This window comes from Balaenoptera ricei, chromosome 2, assembly GCF_028023285.1.
Source record: "Balaenoptera ricei isolate mBalRic1 chromosome 2, mBalRic1.hap2, whole genome shotgun sequence".
Taxonomy (NCBI): Eukaryota; Metazoa; Chordata; class Mammalia; order Artiodactyla; family Balaenopteridae; genus Balaenoptera; species Balaenoptera ricei.
This window is the reverse complement of record NC_082640.1, coordinates 27,895,201-27,914,667: the sequence shown is the minus strand read 5'-3', so window position 1 is coordinate 27,914,667 and position 19,467 is coordinate 27,895,201. Positions and strand designations below refer to the sequence as shown.

The window sequence follows — 19,467 nt, the reverse complement described above, 5'->3', positions numbered from 1 at the left end:
GTTAATTCATGTAAAATCACAACCAAAAAACAAACAAAAAAATCCAGCCCACAGAGAGTTTTAGGAGGAGGTATTAGGAAATAGCACCATAGAGTTTAGAAAGATATCAACAAGAAGCAACCGAGTAATTGGTTTCAAAAGCTGTTTTATTGACTGGTTGTTTGGACAGACAGTTGGTGACATTCAGAAGTTTCAGAGAAGCTGTAGTAGAGGAAAGAGGACTTCAGGGAGTCTGAGGGAGTGGGAAAGATGTGGAAGGGGGGGAGTGGCAATTTTAAACATTTTTGGTGGTTATCGTAGCACAGAAGCAGGACGGTAGCTTGAGTGAGGAGCAAACTTAAGGAATGTTGTGATTTCGCTTTCTCTCTCTGGCTCTGTCTGTCTGTCTCTGTGTCTCTCTGTCTCTGTCTGTCTGTCTCTGTCTCTCTCCCCCCATCTCTCATCTCTCTGTCTTCGCTGTGCAAACTCTCTCCACCTGATGATCCAGTGACCCCAGAAACGGTCCTTCTCATGGGCTCTGGCACTAAAGTCTGAGGTGGGAGTGCCTGGAGGGCCTTCATCCTATGGCCCTCGGTGACCTGGACAGAGGAAAGGAGAGAGCCCCCTAAGTGACCTGGAGAGCAGTTCCAGTGACCGGCTGCCCTCAGGGCCCTGGGGGATGAGGGAGGGGCAGGGCCATGGACTCCAGGGCAGAAGGGACTCAGATCACCTCACATGACAAAAAGATCAGCCCCGACTGCTGCAGAAATGCCTCATGATTGCTGAAATATGGCTCTAAGTGAATGGCCTATGCTGGTGAAAAGGTTTTATAGACGAAAGAATAGTCTGCTCCTAAAGAGGATCAAAGGACCACGTCATCAGTGGAGAGACAGCTGGAGCTCTTAAAGCGATGCTTTCCAAACAGCATCACAGGGGAGGGGAGGGGTGTTTCCCCCAGACTCAGGACTAAGACCCCAGTGCTTCCCCGGGAACGGGCCCCCGGTCCCCATCTGGCCTGAGCTCGGCTTGGGCTCTGAGATAAGACAAGGTCCCAATGGTGAACGGTGAGCAGCCAGAGGGAGGCCGCTTGGGAGGACTCAGCTTTCCGCCGCTTGGACCTGTGACCAAGCTCCATCCTCTGTCCTCGGCTGTGGCCTGGTCAGTCACCAGACTCATGAGTTCCCTACACTGTATGCAACACGCCGGGGCTTGTGTGTGTGTATATATGCACATTCGGGTAGAGGAAGACATCTGTGGCTTACATGGGAATCTTAGAAGTTTTACACCCAAAAACGTTCAAAACTTCTGCTACATGCTGGCATTGCCAATCACACACGCATGGTCCACGTGTGCCCGTCTGCGAACTGAAAAAGCGCTATTGTTTATAGCTTTGGTTTCGGATATTTCAGCATGTTTGCCCTTGAATGCTGGCCATGAAGCGCTTCGATTCTGATACAGAAGTAAGGGAGCTTTGAGAACTTGTCACTACAAATTCAAACGTGTAAATGCCATCAGGGACACAGGACTCTGTATAGACCATATGCAAATTGGTATTCAGATTTAGCATCTCACAACTAAAACATAGAATGAACATATTTAACCAGAGTGTATGTACTAGTCAGGCTCCTCCAAAGAAGCAGAACCAGTTTGATATATATATATATATATATGTATATATATATATATATACATATATATATATATATACATATACACACATGGGGAGAGAGAAGGAGGACAAATTCACCCTTCCTCAGGCCCTCAGGGGGTTGGCTGGGCCTCACACCTCCACATCAGGGAGGGCATCTGCTTCACTCAGTTCACTGATTCAAATGTTAATCTCATTGGAAACATCCTCACCATCCCCTCCAGAGACAATGTTTTGCCAGCTATGTGGGCACCCGTGATCCAGCCAAGATGACACGTAAAATTAACCATCACGTGGCACACTGCTAAAATCATCATAATTTCCTTTCCTAACTGGGAAATTCCTGTATAACTCATTTTTCAACAGACAGCCATCTCTCCTATCCTCTGTTTTCTGAAATAACCGCAATTACGGAAGTTCCTCTGAAAGAACAGGTCAGTTTCTTCTGCCTTATCAGCACCTGTGCTCTCCTGTTACGAGAGAAGTGTTGGAATTTTGAGGAAGTCTCCATTAATCAACTTTCACCAACACAGGAGAAGGAAATAGTTGTGCTGTGAGAGGGTCCAGTTCACATCATCAATGACATTTCCTGGAGGGGTTAAAACTTTTAATGGCCACGTACTTTGCAGAAATAATGAGACGGGCTTTCTTTCCATTTTCTTTGGAAAGTGTTTAAATATTGACTTTCATTGGTTCAGGACGACATGATTCTGCGTCAAGGTCTTGGAGGGCATCCAACTCTTTTATATATAATTTAAAGTGTAGCTGCTAGATATATAGCAGAATTATTTCTCAGTTTGGACAAAGACACTGAAAGACAACTGGCGGACGGGGGGAGTTGAAGGCAGCGTTTCCTTGTTTAGCAAGTGGTTGCATTTGTTCTTGGGCTTTGTAAAGTCTAGGGAAGAAGGCCAGGGAAGATGAGGCACCAGGAAAAGGGAAGATGGTTATGGAGCTGTGGTTGTAGATTAGCTCAAAGTCAGCTCAGGGCTTGGGACGGAAGGAAACTGCCAAGATGAGGGATCAGATGAGACTTCGGACCCCGGCCGATACCTTGTTGCAGCTTCTGAGACAAGGAGCAGAGAGTCCAGCAAAGCCCTGGGATGATATTCCTGTGATGTAAATGGGTGCTCATATAAGCCACAAAAGCTTGGGGTAATTTTTTAGGCGGCAATGGAGAACTAAGGCACGTGGCATGTCCTGCTGGAGGTAAGCTGTACCCTCCACATGCCCTGCAATTCTCCCTCTTGTATCAGAGAAGCCTCTTCTAAGGCCAAAGTTAAAACAAACAAACAAACAACCCCACCACCAGCTGAAGAACTACTAAAATGCATGTACTGCAAAAGAAAAAGAAGGGAGAGATGGCCATGTCTTTCCGTAGTTGCTGCAGCCGTCTGTATTTTACACCCTGATAGACTGAGCGATGGGTCAGAGCTCATGGGCCTAACTGGAAAGAATAAGGAATTACCTGTCTGAACCACAATGCTGCCTAAAGAGACCTCAGCTTTTGCAAAACAGACATAACCTTGGCGGTCTGACAACTCTAAATTTTATTGTTTTTAATGAAGTATAATATTTTATTCCAAAAACAATACTTGTTCATTGGAGAAAAAGACAATACCTATAATAATAAGAAGAAAGGAAATTAAAATATCTAAATTTATTTACATCTAAATTTACGCTCGTGCATGTGCGCGCGTGTACATACACACACACACAACACACACACACACACACACACACAGAGGTTCATGGTATTTCTGACACTGCTTCTTCATTTATCAATATATCCTGAATATACTTCCATGTAAATGGATATTTATCTTCATAACCATACCAGCAATAGAAAACTACTTATATATTTGTATCAAAATTTACTTAACCCATTGTTTGGACTCTTAGTTTGTATCTATTGTTTCCTATATGACAGACAACTCGATGACAAATGGCCAATCCTCTAAATTACAAAAATATCAATTTTATAAGAAGATAAAGGCCTTTTGGCTAAAATAAAATTCAGTGTGTACCAACTTTGGAAAGTGTAGAATGCCCTACAAAGGGATGGATGATTCTACAGCACAAATCCTGGGCCGGGGACACCTCTGGGTGGAGCTGCACAGCCTGGCTCCGCCCTCCTGCACCGGAAGAGTGAAGGGCACCCCGGGGACACCTTTAAGATGCCCAGTATCTTCTCAGCATCACTCGCTCAGGCTCAACCCGTTAGAACAGGTGCTCTCGGGTTCTGCAGTCATCAGAATGCGTTGGAACTTGTTAAAAATACACCTTTTCTGGCAGCACTCCCAGAAACTGGACTTCCGTGGTTCTGGTGGAGAGGGAAAAACCAGGCCAGGCGACTCAGATGACCACGGGTGTTTAGAAGTTGCTCCATTACCTCCGGCCCGGGGCAGAGATCAGATCTCTGGCCTTGTCCACAGCAGGTATTTGTTTATTTACTGCAATAAATTTTTGATGCTCAGAGGGATGAACAGGAGGATGAGGCAAGAAAGAGCCCGGTTTAAGCGCGCACCCCCTCCCCCTCCTCCGTCCAGTGTGGCCCGGAGTAAACAGCTGGCAGCCGACCACAGGCTGCTCCGGGTGGATGGGACAGACTTGACTTAACCTGTTTTCCCTCTGTATCCACCTGACGCACATCCGTTGCGCATGTAGTAGGGGATACTGTGCCGTCCCCACCAGGAACTGCTGATGCGGCCGCTTGTGAAACTCTTTCCTGGGGATGACCCTACCCCAAGCTCAGCGCTGTGTGCGCCGCAAGACCGCGCCCGGAGAAGCATCCGTCCGCACATCCGCGGCTGGAAACCAGCCTAGATTAAGCTCCCGGAAGAGCCGGCTCCTTGTTCATCCATCACCCAACGGACTGGACGTGAGCGCCTCAGTCCCGGAGCTCCCAGCGGAGCTGCGAGCATCTGGCTGGCGACACAGGACACCGCGGTTTCCTTCGCAAGCACTCGGGTCTTATCGCCCCACCAGGACTTTCCTGCCCTTCTCCCGCCCCTTCCATTCTCAGCGCCCGGCCTGGCGCCAGGTGTCGCCAGGGTGCCCGCGCGTCCTCTACGGCCACGTTCCTTCTCCTCGTGCGGCCAGAGCCTCTCTGGGGACGGAACCGGCGCTTCGTCGTCGCCAGCCAGCGACGCCCACGTTCGCCCACCGACTGGAGGATACGCTGGTGTGTCCTTCCTCCCTCACCTCAGGCCTGAGGAAAAGCTGGGGTGCCCCCGGCTCCGAACGCCGCCCCCAGAAGGAATCTTGCGGGAACGGGCGTGCGCCTGCGACGGTTCGGTCCCCGCAACTGCCGCGGGCCCGGCGCTCCCACCTGCGGCGCTCCGCACCCCCGCCCCAGTTTACTGCGCTCCCCGCGCGTGATGCTGCCACGCTCCCACAACTACGGTGATCCAGCCCACCTGTAGCGCCCCGCCTTCCCCCTACTCCCCCCACCTGCGGCGCTCCCCAGAGATGCTCCCACCCAGCTGCTGTGCTTTCCCCCTACCTGTCGCGCTTTCCCCCTCGATGCTCCTCCCACCTTCGTTGCACACCCTCCTAGGGTGCTTTCCCCTCCCCCACCAGGGATGCTCCGCCCACCTGCGGTGATTTCCCCACCCACCTGCGGTGCTTCTCCTTCCCTCTGAGGTGCTTCCGGCTCGTAACGCTCCTCCCACCTGCGATGCAACCCCCCCAAGTGGTGCTCCCTGCGGGCCAACCTCCCTCGCCCGCGCGGCTCCCTGAAAGCTGGCGCCCCCGGTCCCGCCTGCCCCGCCGCGCCCGCGCCCCTGAGCCCGCCCTTGGCCGCCCATTGGCGCGCGCCGCGCGGGCGGGGCCGGCGGTTCCAGTGGCGGCGGCGCGGGAGGGGCGCAGTGCCTGCCGAGCACCCTCCCGAGCGCGATCTCCGGCCTGCTCGCCATGGGCGACCACGACGTCTCCCCGAACCCCAAGGGCTCCTTCCGAAAGTTCCTGGAGCAACTCTCCGGGGCCGGCAAAGCCATAGGCGTGCTGACCAGCGGCGGGGATGCCCAAGGTGCGCCACCGCCTCCTCGGGTCTCGGGCCGGAGGCGAAGGGTGGGGACTAGGGAGAAGGGATGTGGGGGTAACCGGGAGAAAGGATGGGTGTACCGGGGAGAAAGGATGGGGGTGCCTGGGAGAAAGGATGGGGGTAGCGGGAAAAAGGGATGGGGAGCAGGGACCAGAGAGAAAGGATGAGGCTCCAGGGAGAAGAGATGGGGGAAGCAGAGAGAAGAGAGGAGGAGAGCGGGTACCGGGGATAAGAGAAGGGTGGGGGAGAAGCCCCGCGCCCAGGAACCTCGGGGGTACCTTCCTGTGGCGGGAGCGGGTGCGGGCCGTGCAGCCTCAGGAGTCACTGCGGAGTCGGGGCGGGGGAGGGTGGGAGGGAGGGATATGGCAGTAGGATCCCTTGCCAGGAAGGTCAGTTTTCCGCCTCCACGTTTATTTTTTAAATTGCGACTGGCTACGGGGTCGCCTGGACCGCGCTCGGAGGTCATTTGTCTTCCGAGTCGTAGGATGAAGCCAGACGCCCCTCCAAAGCTTGGCTACAGCGCGGCCACTTCCGATGCCGCGGCTGCCTCCCCAGCTCCGTCACCCACTCCCCACCCCCAATGTCGTGGGAAAAACCGCTGGGTCCCTGCGACGCGTCAGCAGCCTCGCGACCCCCGCGCGGCGCGGGCGGCGTCCCCGCTGCTGTCCGGCGGGACGCGGCGGGGGACGCACGGGGGTCCCTGCCCGCGGTTGCCCGGCGGCCCGGCACCACCTCGCGTTTCCGCTGGGAGATTTTAAAAACGGTTCTCCTCCGCTCTCATCTCCTGTCCCCTTCCGGCTCGTCACCAAACTGAAAGCTGAAATGGGTCACTGGGCCCTCCCCGCCAGCCTCCCCTGGATGGGAAGGAACAGGAAGCGGGGACTCCGGGGCGTCACCAGCCCCGCGAGTGCGGACTCCAGCAGCCGCCCCCCACCCCCCAAGCGTGGAAGCTGATTTCGGGGAGAAGGGGACCCAGGCTCGGTGCCCGCGGACGCACGAAGAGAATATTTCAATGTAAAGCGATGGTGACACAGAAGTGCCCCGGGCCCCTAGCGCTGGGCGCACATGGGGGCGCAGGGGTTCCCAGACGCTGGGGTTTCCTGATCCCGGTGAATCCCTGGGTGGGGTGAGCCAACCGCTAGAAAGTAGCAGGGCTGTGCTCAGGCGGCTGCGTCCTTGGAGCCTGAGGATCGCAGGCCGGAGACGCCTCTCGAGCTAGGTTTTGGTTTTTATTTTACCTTCTTCCTCCTGTCCCGGATGAGTTGAAAGGCCCTGATGCCTCATTTTCACCACACACGGTGCAGGGATGCTTAAGTGTTGGGTCCGGCGCCCTCGCCTGCCACCCGCCCTGCCCGTGACCTTCCCTTCGCCCTTGAGCCGGGCGGGGCCTGGGGGGGGTGCGGCAGGTGGGGCGCTGAGGCTGCAGCCCCGCCCGCCGCGGGCGCGTACGTGATGCCTGGCCAGTCACCGCCCGTGCGCCCCGCGCCCTCGACCCTGGGCACCCCGCCTGCGGCGGGCAGGAGGCGTGGGGGTCCCCGGCGCGTGGGTCCCTTGGAGGCCCCTCCCTGTCCTATTGAAGGTGGCGCTCGCGACATCAGTCACTGTCGCAGCCCCACAAGCCTGCCTTTGCGTCAGCGCGAGGCAGGGCTGGTCTAATTTGGTATTCTAGTAAAGTGGCCCCTGGTATAAACATTGAAGAGAGAAAATGTTGTGATATAAACAAGGCTGGGGTTGGGGAAGTGGCAGAGTGAAATAGATGACGTCGTCCAAGTTACTTAAATGATGTGCCGGATGGGGTCTGGCGGCGTCGCGGTGGGGCTGAGAGAGGCTTCCCCGTCAAAGGGCTTCAAAAGCACGTGCCTCTGGAGACGTGGGCTAGCCGAAATTAGGAAGCATCTTGAGTGACTCTTACCCCGGGCTTGGAAAGAGAATAAATTGTTGGCACAGGAAAAGGAACTGGTCTCTTTTTAACCCTCCAGGCTTCAAGGTCAGAGTTTCAAGGTCATTTTAGAATTAAGGTGCTCTGTCTGTTGAAAAAAATATAGGTCATTCTTTTGAGTTCTTGTCCAAAAGTCTGCTCAACTACCTGGTAGCTGGTGCAAAGGCAATTGAGGTAATGATGCAATAGACAGAACCAGCATTTTTTCTGCTACTGATACTTACCTGCTACTTATCTCTGCAGCTTGTGAGCAGTTATGAATAATAGAGGTCAGTAAGTCCACACCTCTTCTTGTCAGTGGAAAAGATACTTTTAGAATCAAAATTATATGAGAACGTGGCTTGGTCAGTGTATTGTCAGGTTAATGGGAGATCGCCTGATGCTCTGAACTGGCACATCTGGGTGGTCCCTGGAGAGCCCACCACGGCCAGGCGTCTGGGCATTTTCCCTCAGGCAGAGCTGAGGCTGTAGTCTCCATTTCTTCTTGGACTTCATGCCAAGAGACACCTCTTTTGATCCTACCTGAGACCTGACTGAACAGTTGAATGCATTTCTTTCCAAGAAAGTTCACCTTAAGATGTGCACCCAGGGGCTGGTCTCGGCAGGCAGCAGCAGACTTACAGCCCCTTGGAAGAGGTTATTCCTAGAGATGCTGTCTGTTATACCCCTATCCTTTTACCATCTTATCTTGACTCTAAATGGTATCAGTGCTTGATTTTCCCTGAGAGAAGAGAGTTTTGCTCACAGCTAAAGACCAAGGAGAATAATCACAAGTCTTAATTTCAGGATAGTTTTCTAATCAGATGTGAAATTATGGTAAAATTCCATGTTGAGATGACTATAGCTTCTAATTATTGAGCTCACTTGATGTTCTAGGAGCTTTATGGTTCTTATCTCCAGGCCTGATTACCTGGTTCCAAGACACACACATCTTCATTTCAGTGGGGAGAGAGGCTCAAGGGGAGAGAAGTAACCTCATTAAGGTGGCAGGCTCATAGGTGGCCCATGGTAGGATTTAAATGAAGTTCTGTGAGGTCTCAACCCCAAACACTTTTCAGTAAGCCCTGCTTTTACGGTTGCAACAACTAATTAATACTCAGAGGAGCAAAGCCTGGTTTGCTCAAAATTATGCAGATGATTTTTTTTCATAACACCAGAATTTTATTTGGTAAGGCGGGTGGCATTTTCTTTCCATTTTGCAGATTAAAAAATCAAGAAGTATTTAAATAATTTGCCCCAAATCAAATATTTTTTTCTCAAATTAGAGACAGAAAAACTTAAAATTTTTTAAAAACTCAAGTGGAATTTAAGATTGTGCTTTACAAATTACATTGGAAAACAGGACCACTGTGTGAAATTCCTCATACTAAAAATACATAAACTATTTAATTGGTATAAAATGCCTTAATGATTTCTTCACTAAGTTAATGAAGAGGTAAATTATAATCATCTAAAACAAATAGTGAACCTAAAATTTCAGATAGATATTTAAACATGAGACAATAGCCACCCTACTTATTAGTCAAAAGAAATGGAAGGTATTACATAGATTATACAGATGATTTTTTTTTTTTTTTATACAGATGATTTTTACACAGCTTTGATAACAGAAAATGCGTTTGTACAGTAAGAGCATTGGGGTGGCTAAACTGATGTAACACCTGTTACCAAAGTGATGAAATGCTTGTTTTCCAGTGGAATTTGTATAATATGATTATTGAACAAAATGAAAATCCCCCAGCTATATTCCTGAATCCCCCAGCCCTGGCCATTAAGGAAGACTATTTCTAAGACTAATTATTGTTTTTTTTCATTCTTTGGGTTGCTTCCATTGTCACAAGGAATGTCTGCAAGTTTAAACTGATTTTCACTTTAACTAAAAATAAGTTCCAGGTCAGTGGACAGACTTACCACGACTAGGTACTCACCCCCAAGCAACATTATGTCACACGCCAAAAATGACTCATTGTCTTAGACACAAATTGAGGGCTTCTGGAGGGCCATGTGCAGCTGAGAATGCAGAGAAATGCACCCAGAGGGTAGACTGAACAGGAAAGCTGAGTCCTTTTTGGCCTGTGGCAAAGTAAGCATGAAGACATTGTTCGCAGAAAGCTCACATAGATGGAGTCTGTATAAGCCTTTCCACTAATAGGAAGAATTAGCCATAAAAAAGAATGAAATAATGCCATTTGCAGCAACATGGATGGACCTAGAGAGTATCATACTAAGTACAGTAAGTCAGACAGAGAAAGACAAATATCATATGATATCACTCATATGTGGAATCTAATTTTTTTAAAAAAAATGACATAAATGAACTTATTTGCAAAACAGAAACAGACTCAGATTTCGAAAACAAACGTATGGTGACCAAAAGGGAAACGTGGAGGCGGGGGGAGGGATAAATTAGGAGTTTGGGATTAACACACTACTATATATAAAATAGACAACCAACAGGAACCTGCTGTATAGCACAGGGAACTCTACTCAATACTCTGTAATAACCTATACGGGAAAAAGAATCTGAAAAAGAATGGATATATGTATATGTATAACTGATACACTTTCTGTACACCTGAAACTAACACAACATTGTAAATCAACTATACTCCAATAAATTAAAAAAAAAAAAAAAGAGTGACTAACATCGAGTGACCATTTGCTTAGCAGTAGGCACTAATGCTTCCACGCAGTGGCTCATCTGTTTCACGCACGAGCAAGTGAGCTTTGAGATGAACTGGCCAGGCCATGTGGCTGCAGTGAGAAGGGGTGGCCCAGGACATATGTCCATTCACCAGGGTGTGCCCCAGCACAGTACGGGGCACTCGGCAGGTACCCAGATGTTTGCTGAATGTCTCCCTCCTGGGATCTCACCGAGTGTGGACCACTTCCTTCTGCAAAATGGTGGGCGACTAGATGTTCTGGCTGTCTTTTCTCATGAAGTCTTTTTTTTTAATATGCTTTTTTAAAATTAATTAATTTATTTATTATTTATTTTTGGTTGCATTGGGTCTTTGTTGCTGTGCGTGGGCTTTCTCTAGTTGCAGCAAGCAGGGGCTACTCTTCGTTACGGTGCGTGGGCTTCTCATTGTGGTGGCTTCTCTTGTTGTGGAGCACAGGCTCTGAGTGCGTGGGCTTCAATGGTTGTGACGCTCGGGCTTTGTTGCTCTGTGGCATGTGGGATCTTCCCGGACCAGGGCTCGAACCCGTGTCCCCTGCATTGGCAGGTGGGTTTTTAACCACTGCGCCACCAGGGAAGCCCTCTCATGAAGTCATTTTGACGAATTAAACCTTCACTCATCAAAAGCACTCTTTTTTTTTTTTGGCCCCGCTGAGTGGCTTGCGGGATCTCAGTTCCCTGACCAGGGATTGAACCCGGGCCAGGCCAGTGAAAGCCTGGAATCCTAACCACTAGGCCACCAGGGAACTCCCACACAAAAGCACTCTTTTATCTGCAGAGCTGTATCTGGGAACAACTAATGTCTCAAGATTAGAACTTAAAAACCGTCCTCAGAAATGTGCAGTACTAGTCAACCAAAGCTGGGTGCTGGTTGGTTCTCCCCTGAACACGTGTTTCTTGAACACAGCATCTGGGCCCTGCTTGGGTGGGTTCCTTCCATGCCCACCCAAAACTCTGAGGACCTGAGAGCCCAGTAAGATGAGAACAGTGGGCATCTCACCTCACACAGCTCTGGGGCCCTTCCTGCCCTGGCTCTGAGCACTTATATTCTGTAATGAGATCTTTCCCACTGAGAGTGTAATCATTAATTTAGCAAAACTTATTGGGTCCAGGAGGCCGTGCGCTAGAATGCTAGTGTTCACCCCATGGGTACCGTGGAAAATCCATGCAATTGCACCCTTTTCTAGGAGTGCAAATACTGTTGTGTGACACACTCAGATGACCTTTAGAAACTAGACATTTTGTCATCTTTCCAAAAAAGCATGTTTTCCCCCTTGGTTCCAGAAAACTGAAAGCTTTGATACAGGACTCAAACCTTTTATCCGGGAGAATTGGGGCTGTTTGAACACGGATCTGATGGGGTGCCAGAAGCAGTTACAGTAGAAATATGGGGATAGGGTAGTGACATGTTACAGGCAGACATAAGGGCACAGATGTATACCTGCCATGATTGCAATCATGTTGGAAGGTGTCTTTGCGTAAAGAACAGATGGCTTTATGTTAAGAAAATAGCTGAGTCACCTTTTCGAGTTATTCTTTGCAGCGAGCTCTGTATGGTGGTGTATTTTATTTGTGAGAAAGCATCTTCCGGGGCCCCAGTTTCCTCCCACCCTCTCTTCCGCATGTCTTCACCACCACACGCTTAGGGTGTTGGGAATCACAGCCGTTGTGCTGTCAGGGCAAGAGACAGCATAGTGTGTGGCCAAGCGGCGTCCTGAGCATGAAGGGATTTCCTTACAGGGTCCGGCTCTGGTCTCCATTCCTAGTGGGACAGGGCCTGCGATTGTTGGTTTGCAACACGAAGTGGAATCACGCAATCCCTGTCTTCTCCCCCCTCTTTTTTTCTCCCCTTCCCCTTCTCCCCCTTCCCCTCCCCCTAAGACAACCTTGAGTCTCAAGCAGGACCTGCTGGAGAGAAAAGGCAGCACTACTCAGGCCCAGGGAGGCCCTGCTGCCCCCGAGGGCCCTCAGCCTCCTTCTTTATCCTGGATGCAGACAGCTGCCCGAGGGTCTGGCTGAGATGCAGATTCTGATTCTGTGGGTCCAGGGAAGGCCTGACAATCACACCCGCAGCGACGGGTCCCTGTGGTCGGCCGAGGACCTCGCTGGAGTCCTGGGTCCAGGAGGCGGTTCAGACCATCTGATGTTTCCTGTGATGGTTTTCTGGTGAGGATTCTGATGGGGAGATCAGTGAATGGAGGCCCCTTTTGTAAAGGTGTGAGCAAGTGGTCGGGCAGGGTTCTTTTGATTACAAGTGTTGAAGGGTGGCCAGGGGGACCTCGAGCTGCCATCCCTCCTTATTTTTTCAGCTCTGGTCGATATTCTCAGGTTTTGTTTTCTTTCTCGTTAAATCGTCCCCCAGATGAGTGACAGCCTCCTCGGCCAGCCTTAGGCTGATGGTGGAGCCCCTTCTCCCAGGGACGGCCCCCCCCACCCCGCCACGGGAGGGGGAAGGGGTGACCAGCAGGAAGTAGCCAGGAGCAGGCAGGGCTGGGAGAGAGCGGCTGGGCCAGTGTGGGGGGCGGGGACGAGGCCAGGAGGGGCCACGGGGAGGACTTTGGATTTACCTCGTGTGACCTGAAAGCCACCTGGGTGCCAGCTGCCTCTGATGAGGGCGGCTTTGTGGAGAGAGGAGGGGAGGGGTGGGGAGGGGCCCCAGTGTCCTGAGGAGCAGGGCTGGGCCGTGGAGGGTGGGTTGGGGGTGGGCTGTGTCAGTGGAGCCTCAGGCTGGAGCTGGTCCACGCAGCAGGAAGAAAGGCCGAGCGAGGAGCCCAGGTGGGGACAGGCAGGTTGGCAGAAGGACATTCTTGACACAATGTTCATACCAGTGAATAGTGGGAAAACCAGCGGAAAATCGTCACAGGGAATGAGCTGCATTAGGATCCCGAGTGGGATATGCATCGCTTCACGCTGGTAGGTGTGGCAAGATAGACACACGTTGTTGGGGGTTAAAAGCAGGTTCAAGATCGAGGGAAATGGCAGAGACGAGGCTTACGTGTGATTGTGTAATTTTAAACTGGTCACCACGTTTGGAAATGTAACAGAAACAGGTGAAATTAATTTAAGCCTCTGTTTTATTCAGTCCAATGTTTCAACCCATTGTCAATACAAAGGTTGTTAATAAGCTGTTTCACATTCTTTTTTCCATCTTGAGCCTTTCAAATCCAGCGTGCGACTGACCCAGTGCGTGTTGGTGTAGTCGGTGGGGAACCCAGTGGACGGGGGTCTAGAGGGAGGGGTGTGTGAGGCGCTCAGGTTCAGACGGTCCCTCCTGCGTGTTCATGTCACAGTCAGGGGCCACGCAGGGGACCTCTGGCAGCGGTCTGGTGCCCGCAGTGGCCCTGGGCCTGCCGTAGTCCTCCTTCCCAGACGTCCAGATGGCCACTTGGCCAGCCTCCGTCACCGTCTTCCATTCTCTCCCAAAGGGCGCGTCTCAAGGCAGCTGCTCCAGCTCCCCACCGACGGCTGCTGCCCCTCTGCACACCCCCATGGCAGCCCCCAGCCCTGCTCTGCTTTCCTTCTTTCTCCTCCGCCTCTGGGTGAAATGTGTGTGTTTGTTGTGTGTTGTTTACCGGCTGCAACAAGCCCCACCAGGCCCACGACCTTCCCCTCTTTTGTCACTGCATCTCCCGGCAGTACCGGCAGAGAGAAGACACCCCATCCGTGTGTCCTGGATGGACGGACGGATGAATAAATGAATGATTGGACCCGCTCAGAGATTTATGTCACTGACATCTAAGACAAGACTTGGTGATTTGGACCCTGCAGGATGATGAGAAACCCCCGGTTGGTAACTGATTCACAGGGGATCCAGCATCCCGACACTTTCTCCTGAGGACGTTTTTCCCCTCCCACACCTGAGTTATTAAACAAGGAAGCTTTATGGAGAACGTCAGTAGCAAGAGCAAGATAAGGTGCGCTTTAAGTTTGTTTTCTGACCTATGCTAACATCCTCGCTTTGGTACAAAGGTGAAAACTCCATATAGTCAGGGAGAAACCAGTAAGAGGATTAAGCACCAGATCTTATTTTTCAAAAGGGAATTTAAATATTGAAATTAGTCAGAGAGTGGTTATGAGCACTGAGAAATATGCAGGGGAAGCAGCTCAACACGGTCCTAAAGGGCTAAGTAAGGAGGTTTATTAGACTCTTCAGACCACATAAGAAGTAAAACAAAGCCCCAGTTATTTCATTGGAATCAACACAGTCCTTGTTTCTTACAAATTACTTGAAGTTTAAGTTTTATCGGAGGGACTTCCCTGGTGGCGCAGTGATTAAGAATCCGCCTGCGAGGACAGGAATAAAGACACAGACATAGAGAATGGACTTGAGGACACGGGGAGGGGGAAGGGTAAGCTGGGATGAAGTGAGAGAGTGGCATGGACATATATACACTACCAAATGTAAAATAGATAGCTAGTGGGAAGCAGCCGCATGGCACAGGGAGATCAGCTCAGTACTTTGCGACCACCTGGAGGGGTGGGATAAGGAGGGTGGGAGGGAGACGCAAGAGGGAGGGGATATGGGGATATACATATGCGTATAGCTGATTCACTTTGTTATACAGCAGAAACTAACACAACACTGTAAAGCAATTATACTACAGTAAAGATGTTAAAAAAAAAAAAAAAAAGAATCCGCCTGCCAGTGCAGGGGACACAGGTTCGAGCCCTGGTCGGGGAAGATCCCACATGCCGCAGAGCAACTAAGCCCGTGTGCCGCAACTACTAAGCCTGCACTCTAGAGCCTGTGAGCCACAACTACTGAGCCCGCCTGCCACAACTACTGAAGCCCAAGTGCCTGAAGCCCGTGCTCCACAACAAGAGAAGCCACCGCAATGAGAAGCCCGTGCATCGCAACGAAGAGTAGCCCCCGCTCACCGCAACTAGGGAAAGCCCGCATGCAGCAATGAAGACCCAACACAACCAAAAATAAATAAATAACTAAATGTTACCAGAACAGAATCTCAGGAAACCTTTGGGTCCACGGCCTCCCTGATCTCAAGGAAGAAGTTATCTTTTTTTTTTTTTTTTTTAACATCTTTATTGGAGTATAATTGCTTTACAATGGTGTGTTAGTTTCTGCTTTATAACAAAGTGAATCAGTTATACATATACATATGTTCCCATATCTCTTCCCTCTTGCATCTCCCTCCCTCCCACCCTCCCTACTCCACCCCTCTAGGTGGTCACAAAGCACAGGAAGAAGTTATCTTAATGACTATCTTACATGCATGATGCTTTAGTAAGAACCTATTTGAGAATATGTCACATCAAGAAAACAATATAACTTTCTTCTTTCTAGCGCACCTAAAGTAATTTTCTCACATTTTCCACTTAGCTGCTCCCTGGTTCTTTCAAGATTTGTTTATTTTTGGTTCCCGTAGCAAGTCTGCACATTCCCTGAGGACGAGGGTTTTAATTTTTGCAAGTGATGAAGAGGTTACTTTCCAAATACTAAGATTCTCTCTTGGTGGCAGGATGATGGTTTCCCATGGAAACAATTATGGAAGTTGTTTGAACTCCCGAGCCTGGCTGCCAAAACAAAACCAAAAGCAAAAGGAAGGAACCCAACTATGTCTGAACGTTTACTGAAAACAGCAGCTGGAGTGCCCTGTGCTCTTTGTGGACAGTCCAGGACAGGACAGCCTCCAACAGAACCGGAAAACCGGCACTGCTCACCCAGGAGGCCCTCAGACCCCAAATCATATGTCTGAATCCCAGTCTCGTGTGTCAAAGAGGCTGTCGGTGAAAATTGGCCTTTCCTGTGTCCTTGGTTTCTGTCTTCTGGGCCCTTCCTTGAAGGCACCCACCTGTGGGCCCAGCACCAGATAGCAGCTCTGTCCTGTTCTTCCCAAATTCAAGTGGAGAGCCGGGCCCTCCCCAAACAATTAAACAAGAACTGGGGCCCCATGGGCATTTTTTTCTCCAAGTTTCCTTCCTCCTAGAGGGAATTACAACGGCTTTTAAGTTAAAATAAAAGGAAGAGGAGGGTTTACACTCCAGCTTTGCCTTTTACAAGTTTTGTTCCCTCGGCTCTTAATTTATCCACTTAGAGCCTGACTTCCTCATCTCCCAGGAGGACCCAAGCCCCGCATGCTTTCTGGGAGCATCAGCTCAGGTGTTCAGAGCACTCAGCCCTGGTTACCACTGAGAATAGCTCCTCTCAGGCCCCAATCAGAAGGCGGCCAGCTCCGGGCTGCCGGGAAAGGCAGCAGGTGTAGCCCAGTTACCTTAATGACCCTTGAATAAAAGCCTTGGGGGGGTGGCGTTGAGGCTCAGACGCGCGGAGCCTCCTCTCCTGGGAACTTGGGAGAAATACGGTGCTCAGGACCCTCCCTGACCTGGAACCCCACCCCCACCCCCACCCCCAGGCCTGCTGCAGGCTGAGGGGGGACCAGCCCCGAGGGGACAGGCCGCTTTCCCAGGTGAGTACAGGTCAACCCCATGGGGCAGGGGGGGAGTTCAGGCCCCAGGCCTGCTGGGAAGGTGGTCAGAACTTTCAGGCAGGGGTCACCCTGGGCATGTTTTTCTTCCACACGGGGCCCCCTGGGGTCACCTCTGGATTGTGTCCCACTTGTCATTCCTTCTGCCATTCCTTCTCCACTTGCACTTTCTAAAAGCCCCCAACTCCTCTTTATTCATGCCTTTATGAAAGCCTCCCCCCACCTCAACCCGCCAGAAATGAGGTTTTCAGAAGCACGTGGGGGGAGGGCGGGGGCCAGGGAGTCGGCGTTAACCGTGCGCTTGCGTCCTGGTGATGGAGGGGTGGTAGGGCTCCAGCGTTTGGTGGTCAGTCTCTTGATTCCAGGGCCACAGAATAAAGTCCTAGAATCGCGGGGTGTGTGGGAAGGGGCCGAGAGGAGCTCGTTTATCCCTTCGGTTAAGGCCTGAGAGCTGAGGCTGCCTGCATGAGATGCAGGTGTGTCGCCCAGGTGGGAGCAGTGAAGGCCGGTGAGGAAAGGCCGGTGGGGAAGCCTTCCTGGAGGTGCAGGAGCCTCGTCCCTCCCTCCTGGAGGTTGAGAGAGGGCGGTTCCGGGACGTAGTGGCAGTTCTGGGGGAGCTGCAGTCCTGACGTGTAGAGGGGCATCCAGGTGGGACTGAGCAGGTAGGAAGAGCCCGGGGGGGCTGGAGAGCTCACCTGAAGAGCTTGGTTTTACGAGCACAGGCCCTGGGGAATCCAGGGAGGAACCTGGGCGTTTTTGAGTTTGAGAAAGAGAATGTTGATGCTAACATAGAAAACATCTCAAAAAACTGTGTGAGATTACAGCTGGCACAAGGAGAGTGCGTCTACAGGGTGTATGCACTGGGTTCCAAAGGGGCGGGCATGGGAAAGCAAGACACGGCCTCATCTGTGTTTGTTTTTTTAACCGTGTTTTTCAGAGTTTTAGATTTTAGAGCAAAACTGAGGGGAAGGTCCAGAGATTCCCCTCTATCTTCTGCCTCCACCCATGCAGACCCGCCCCCCCCCATCAACATCCCCACCAGGTGGTGGATTTGTTATAACTGATGACCCTGCATGGACACGTCATCCTCACCCAGAGTCCATAGTTGATATTTTAGGGTTCACTCTTGGTGTTGCCCATTCTATGGGTTTGGACGAATGTATAATAACGTGTATCCATTATTATAATGTCGTACAGAGTAGTTTCACTGCACTAAAAATCTGTGCTCCACCTGTTCATCCCCCTCCCCCAACCCCCGACAACCATTGATTTTTTTTTTAATAATTTTAATTTATTTATTTATATATTTTTTGGCTGTGTTGGGTCTTCGTTTCTGTGCGAGGGCTTTCTCTAGTTGCGGCAAGCGGGGGCCACTCTTCATCGCGTTGCGCGGGCCTCTCACTATCGCGGCCTCTCTTGTTGCGGAGCACAGGCTCCAGACGCGCAGGCTCAGTAGCTGTGGCTCACGGGCCCAGTTGCTCCGCGGCATGTGGGATCTTCCCAGACCAGGGCTCGAACCCGTGTCCCCTGCGTTGGCAGGCAGACTCTCAACCACTGTGCCACCAGGGAAGCCCCTGTAATTTTTTTTAATAAGAAGAATATATTTATAAATTACTTGTATAATAACAAAAGAGGAAAAGCTGCTTTACTCATTCTGGCCATAACGTGAATAATGTTAGAGGGAGATGGTGGATTTTTTTCAGGCCTATTTTCTTTGAATTTGGCTACCTAAAAACAAACATCTCTCCTCTCTGTTGTTTTGCAATTGGATGGAATCAACCTACGAATTCACACCAAATTGAGGTCGCTCATATTCCGAGTGTGTTTACATCGATGTTCTAAACAAACGGTGCTCCAGGCTCTGTTCATCTGTGGACGAGGCCACAACATGCTGGTCCCTGCCTTGTACTTTTTTCTCTTCCTCCCTGTACTAACCCTGGAGGTTTGTGTTGTGACCCCTTTTCATAGGAGGGGCCGTCCGAGAGGTTACACGGTTTCCCCACCATCACAGCTAATTAAATGGCAGCACTAGATTCTCCCCAGCCTCCTCAATGACTACTGTCCCTGTTCCTTTGCAGGTATGAACGCTGCTGTCCGAGCTGTCGTGCGCATGGGAATATACGTGGGGGCCAAAGTGTACTTTATCTACGAGGTCAGTGTCACGTCCCCTTCCCGCTTTCTCTCTCAGGAATCGCTGCCTCGTACTCACTGGGGGCCTCATGCCTGCCTGGGGCTGCTGACTGCAGGCGAGAGGCAGCAGATGACGGGCACACTTGGGTACCAATAGGGGAGCCCAGGTACCAGGAGAAGTTACACCCCCGGTCTAGATGCATGTCTGTGAGATTTGCATTAGGGAGCAAGGGGAGAAAGGTGATGAAACAGGGCTCAAAAGGCCATTTTGATATCCACCTAGTGTTCTTGTAGGATTAATGATATCCAAATGGTTGTATTTATTTATAGTTCTCATTCCTTATAGAAGTGATATAGTCACTAAAAATGGGGGCTGAATTTGAATAAACATTAAGCTGAATGGGGGGAAGAGCGGCCACTTTGGGCTTTTCATCATTAATGTAAAACCCAGACCACCTCCCTAGTATCTCTTTATGCCTTAACTTCAAAATGAAGCATCTGAAAGCAAACAGATGGCCCATTATCTCCTGCTTTTGAGGTCCTGGCAGCTTAGAAGTAAGTTGTGTTTGGAGGGAAGCCACCCATACAGCTTGGACCACATGA

The 19,467-nt window shown here is 50.7% G+C and overlaps 1 protein-coding gene and 1 long non-coding RNA gene across 2 annotated transcripts in view; one reads left to right on the top strand and one right to left on the bottom strand.

Moving 5' to 3' along the window:
- Positions 1–128: 128 nt before the first annotated feature.
- On the bottom strand, positions 129–7,144 carry LOC132359034 (uncharacterized). The gene is made up of 2 exons (XR_009500700.1): positions 6,911–7,144; positions 129–4,080 (listed from the first exon to the last, which is right to left on the bottom strand). It is a non-coding gene; the product is annotated as an uncharacterized LOC132359034 (long non-coding RNA).
- Positions 5,455–19,467, top strand: part of PFKP (phosphofructokinase, platelet) — a 68,087-nt gene continuing 54,074 nt past the window's right edge. The window contains exons 1-2 of the mRNA XM_059912236.1: positions 5,455–5,657; positions 18,813–18,886. Coding sequence (XP_059768219.1) covers positions 5,543–5,657; positions 18,813–18,886 — 189 coding nt within the window. The 5' untranslated portion in view covers positions 5,455–5,542. The remainder of the gene's footprint in view (positions 5,658–18,812; positions 18,887–19,467) is intronic.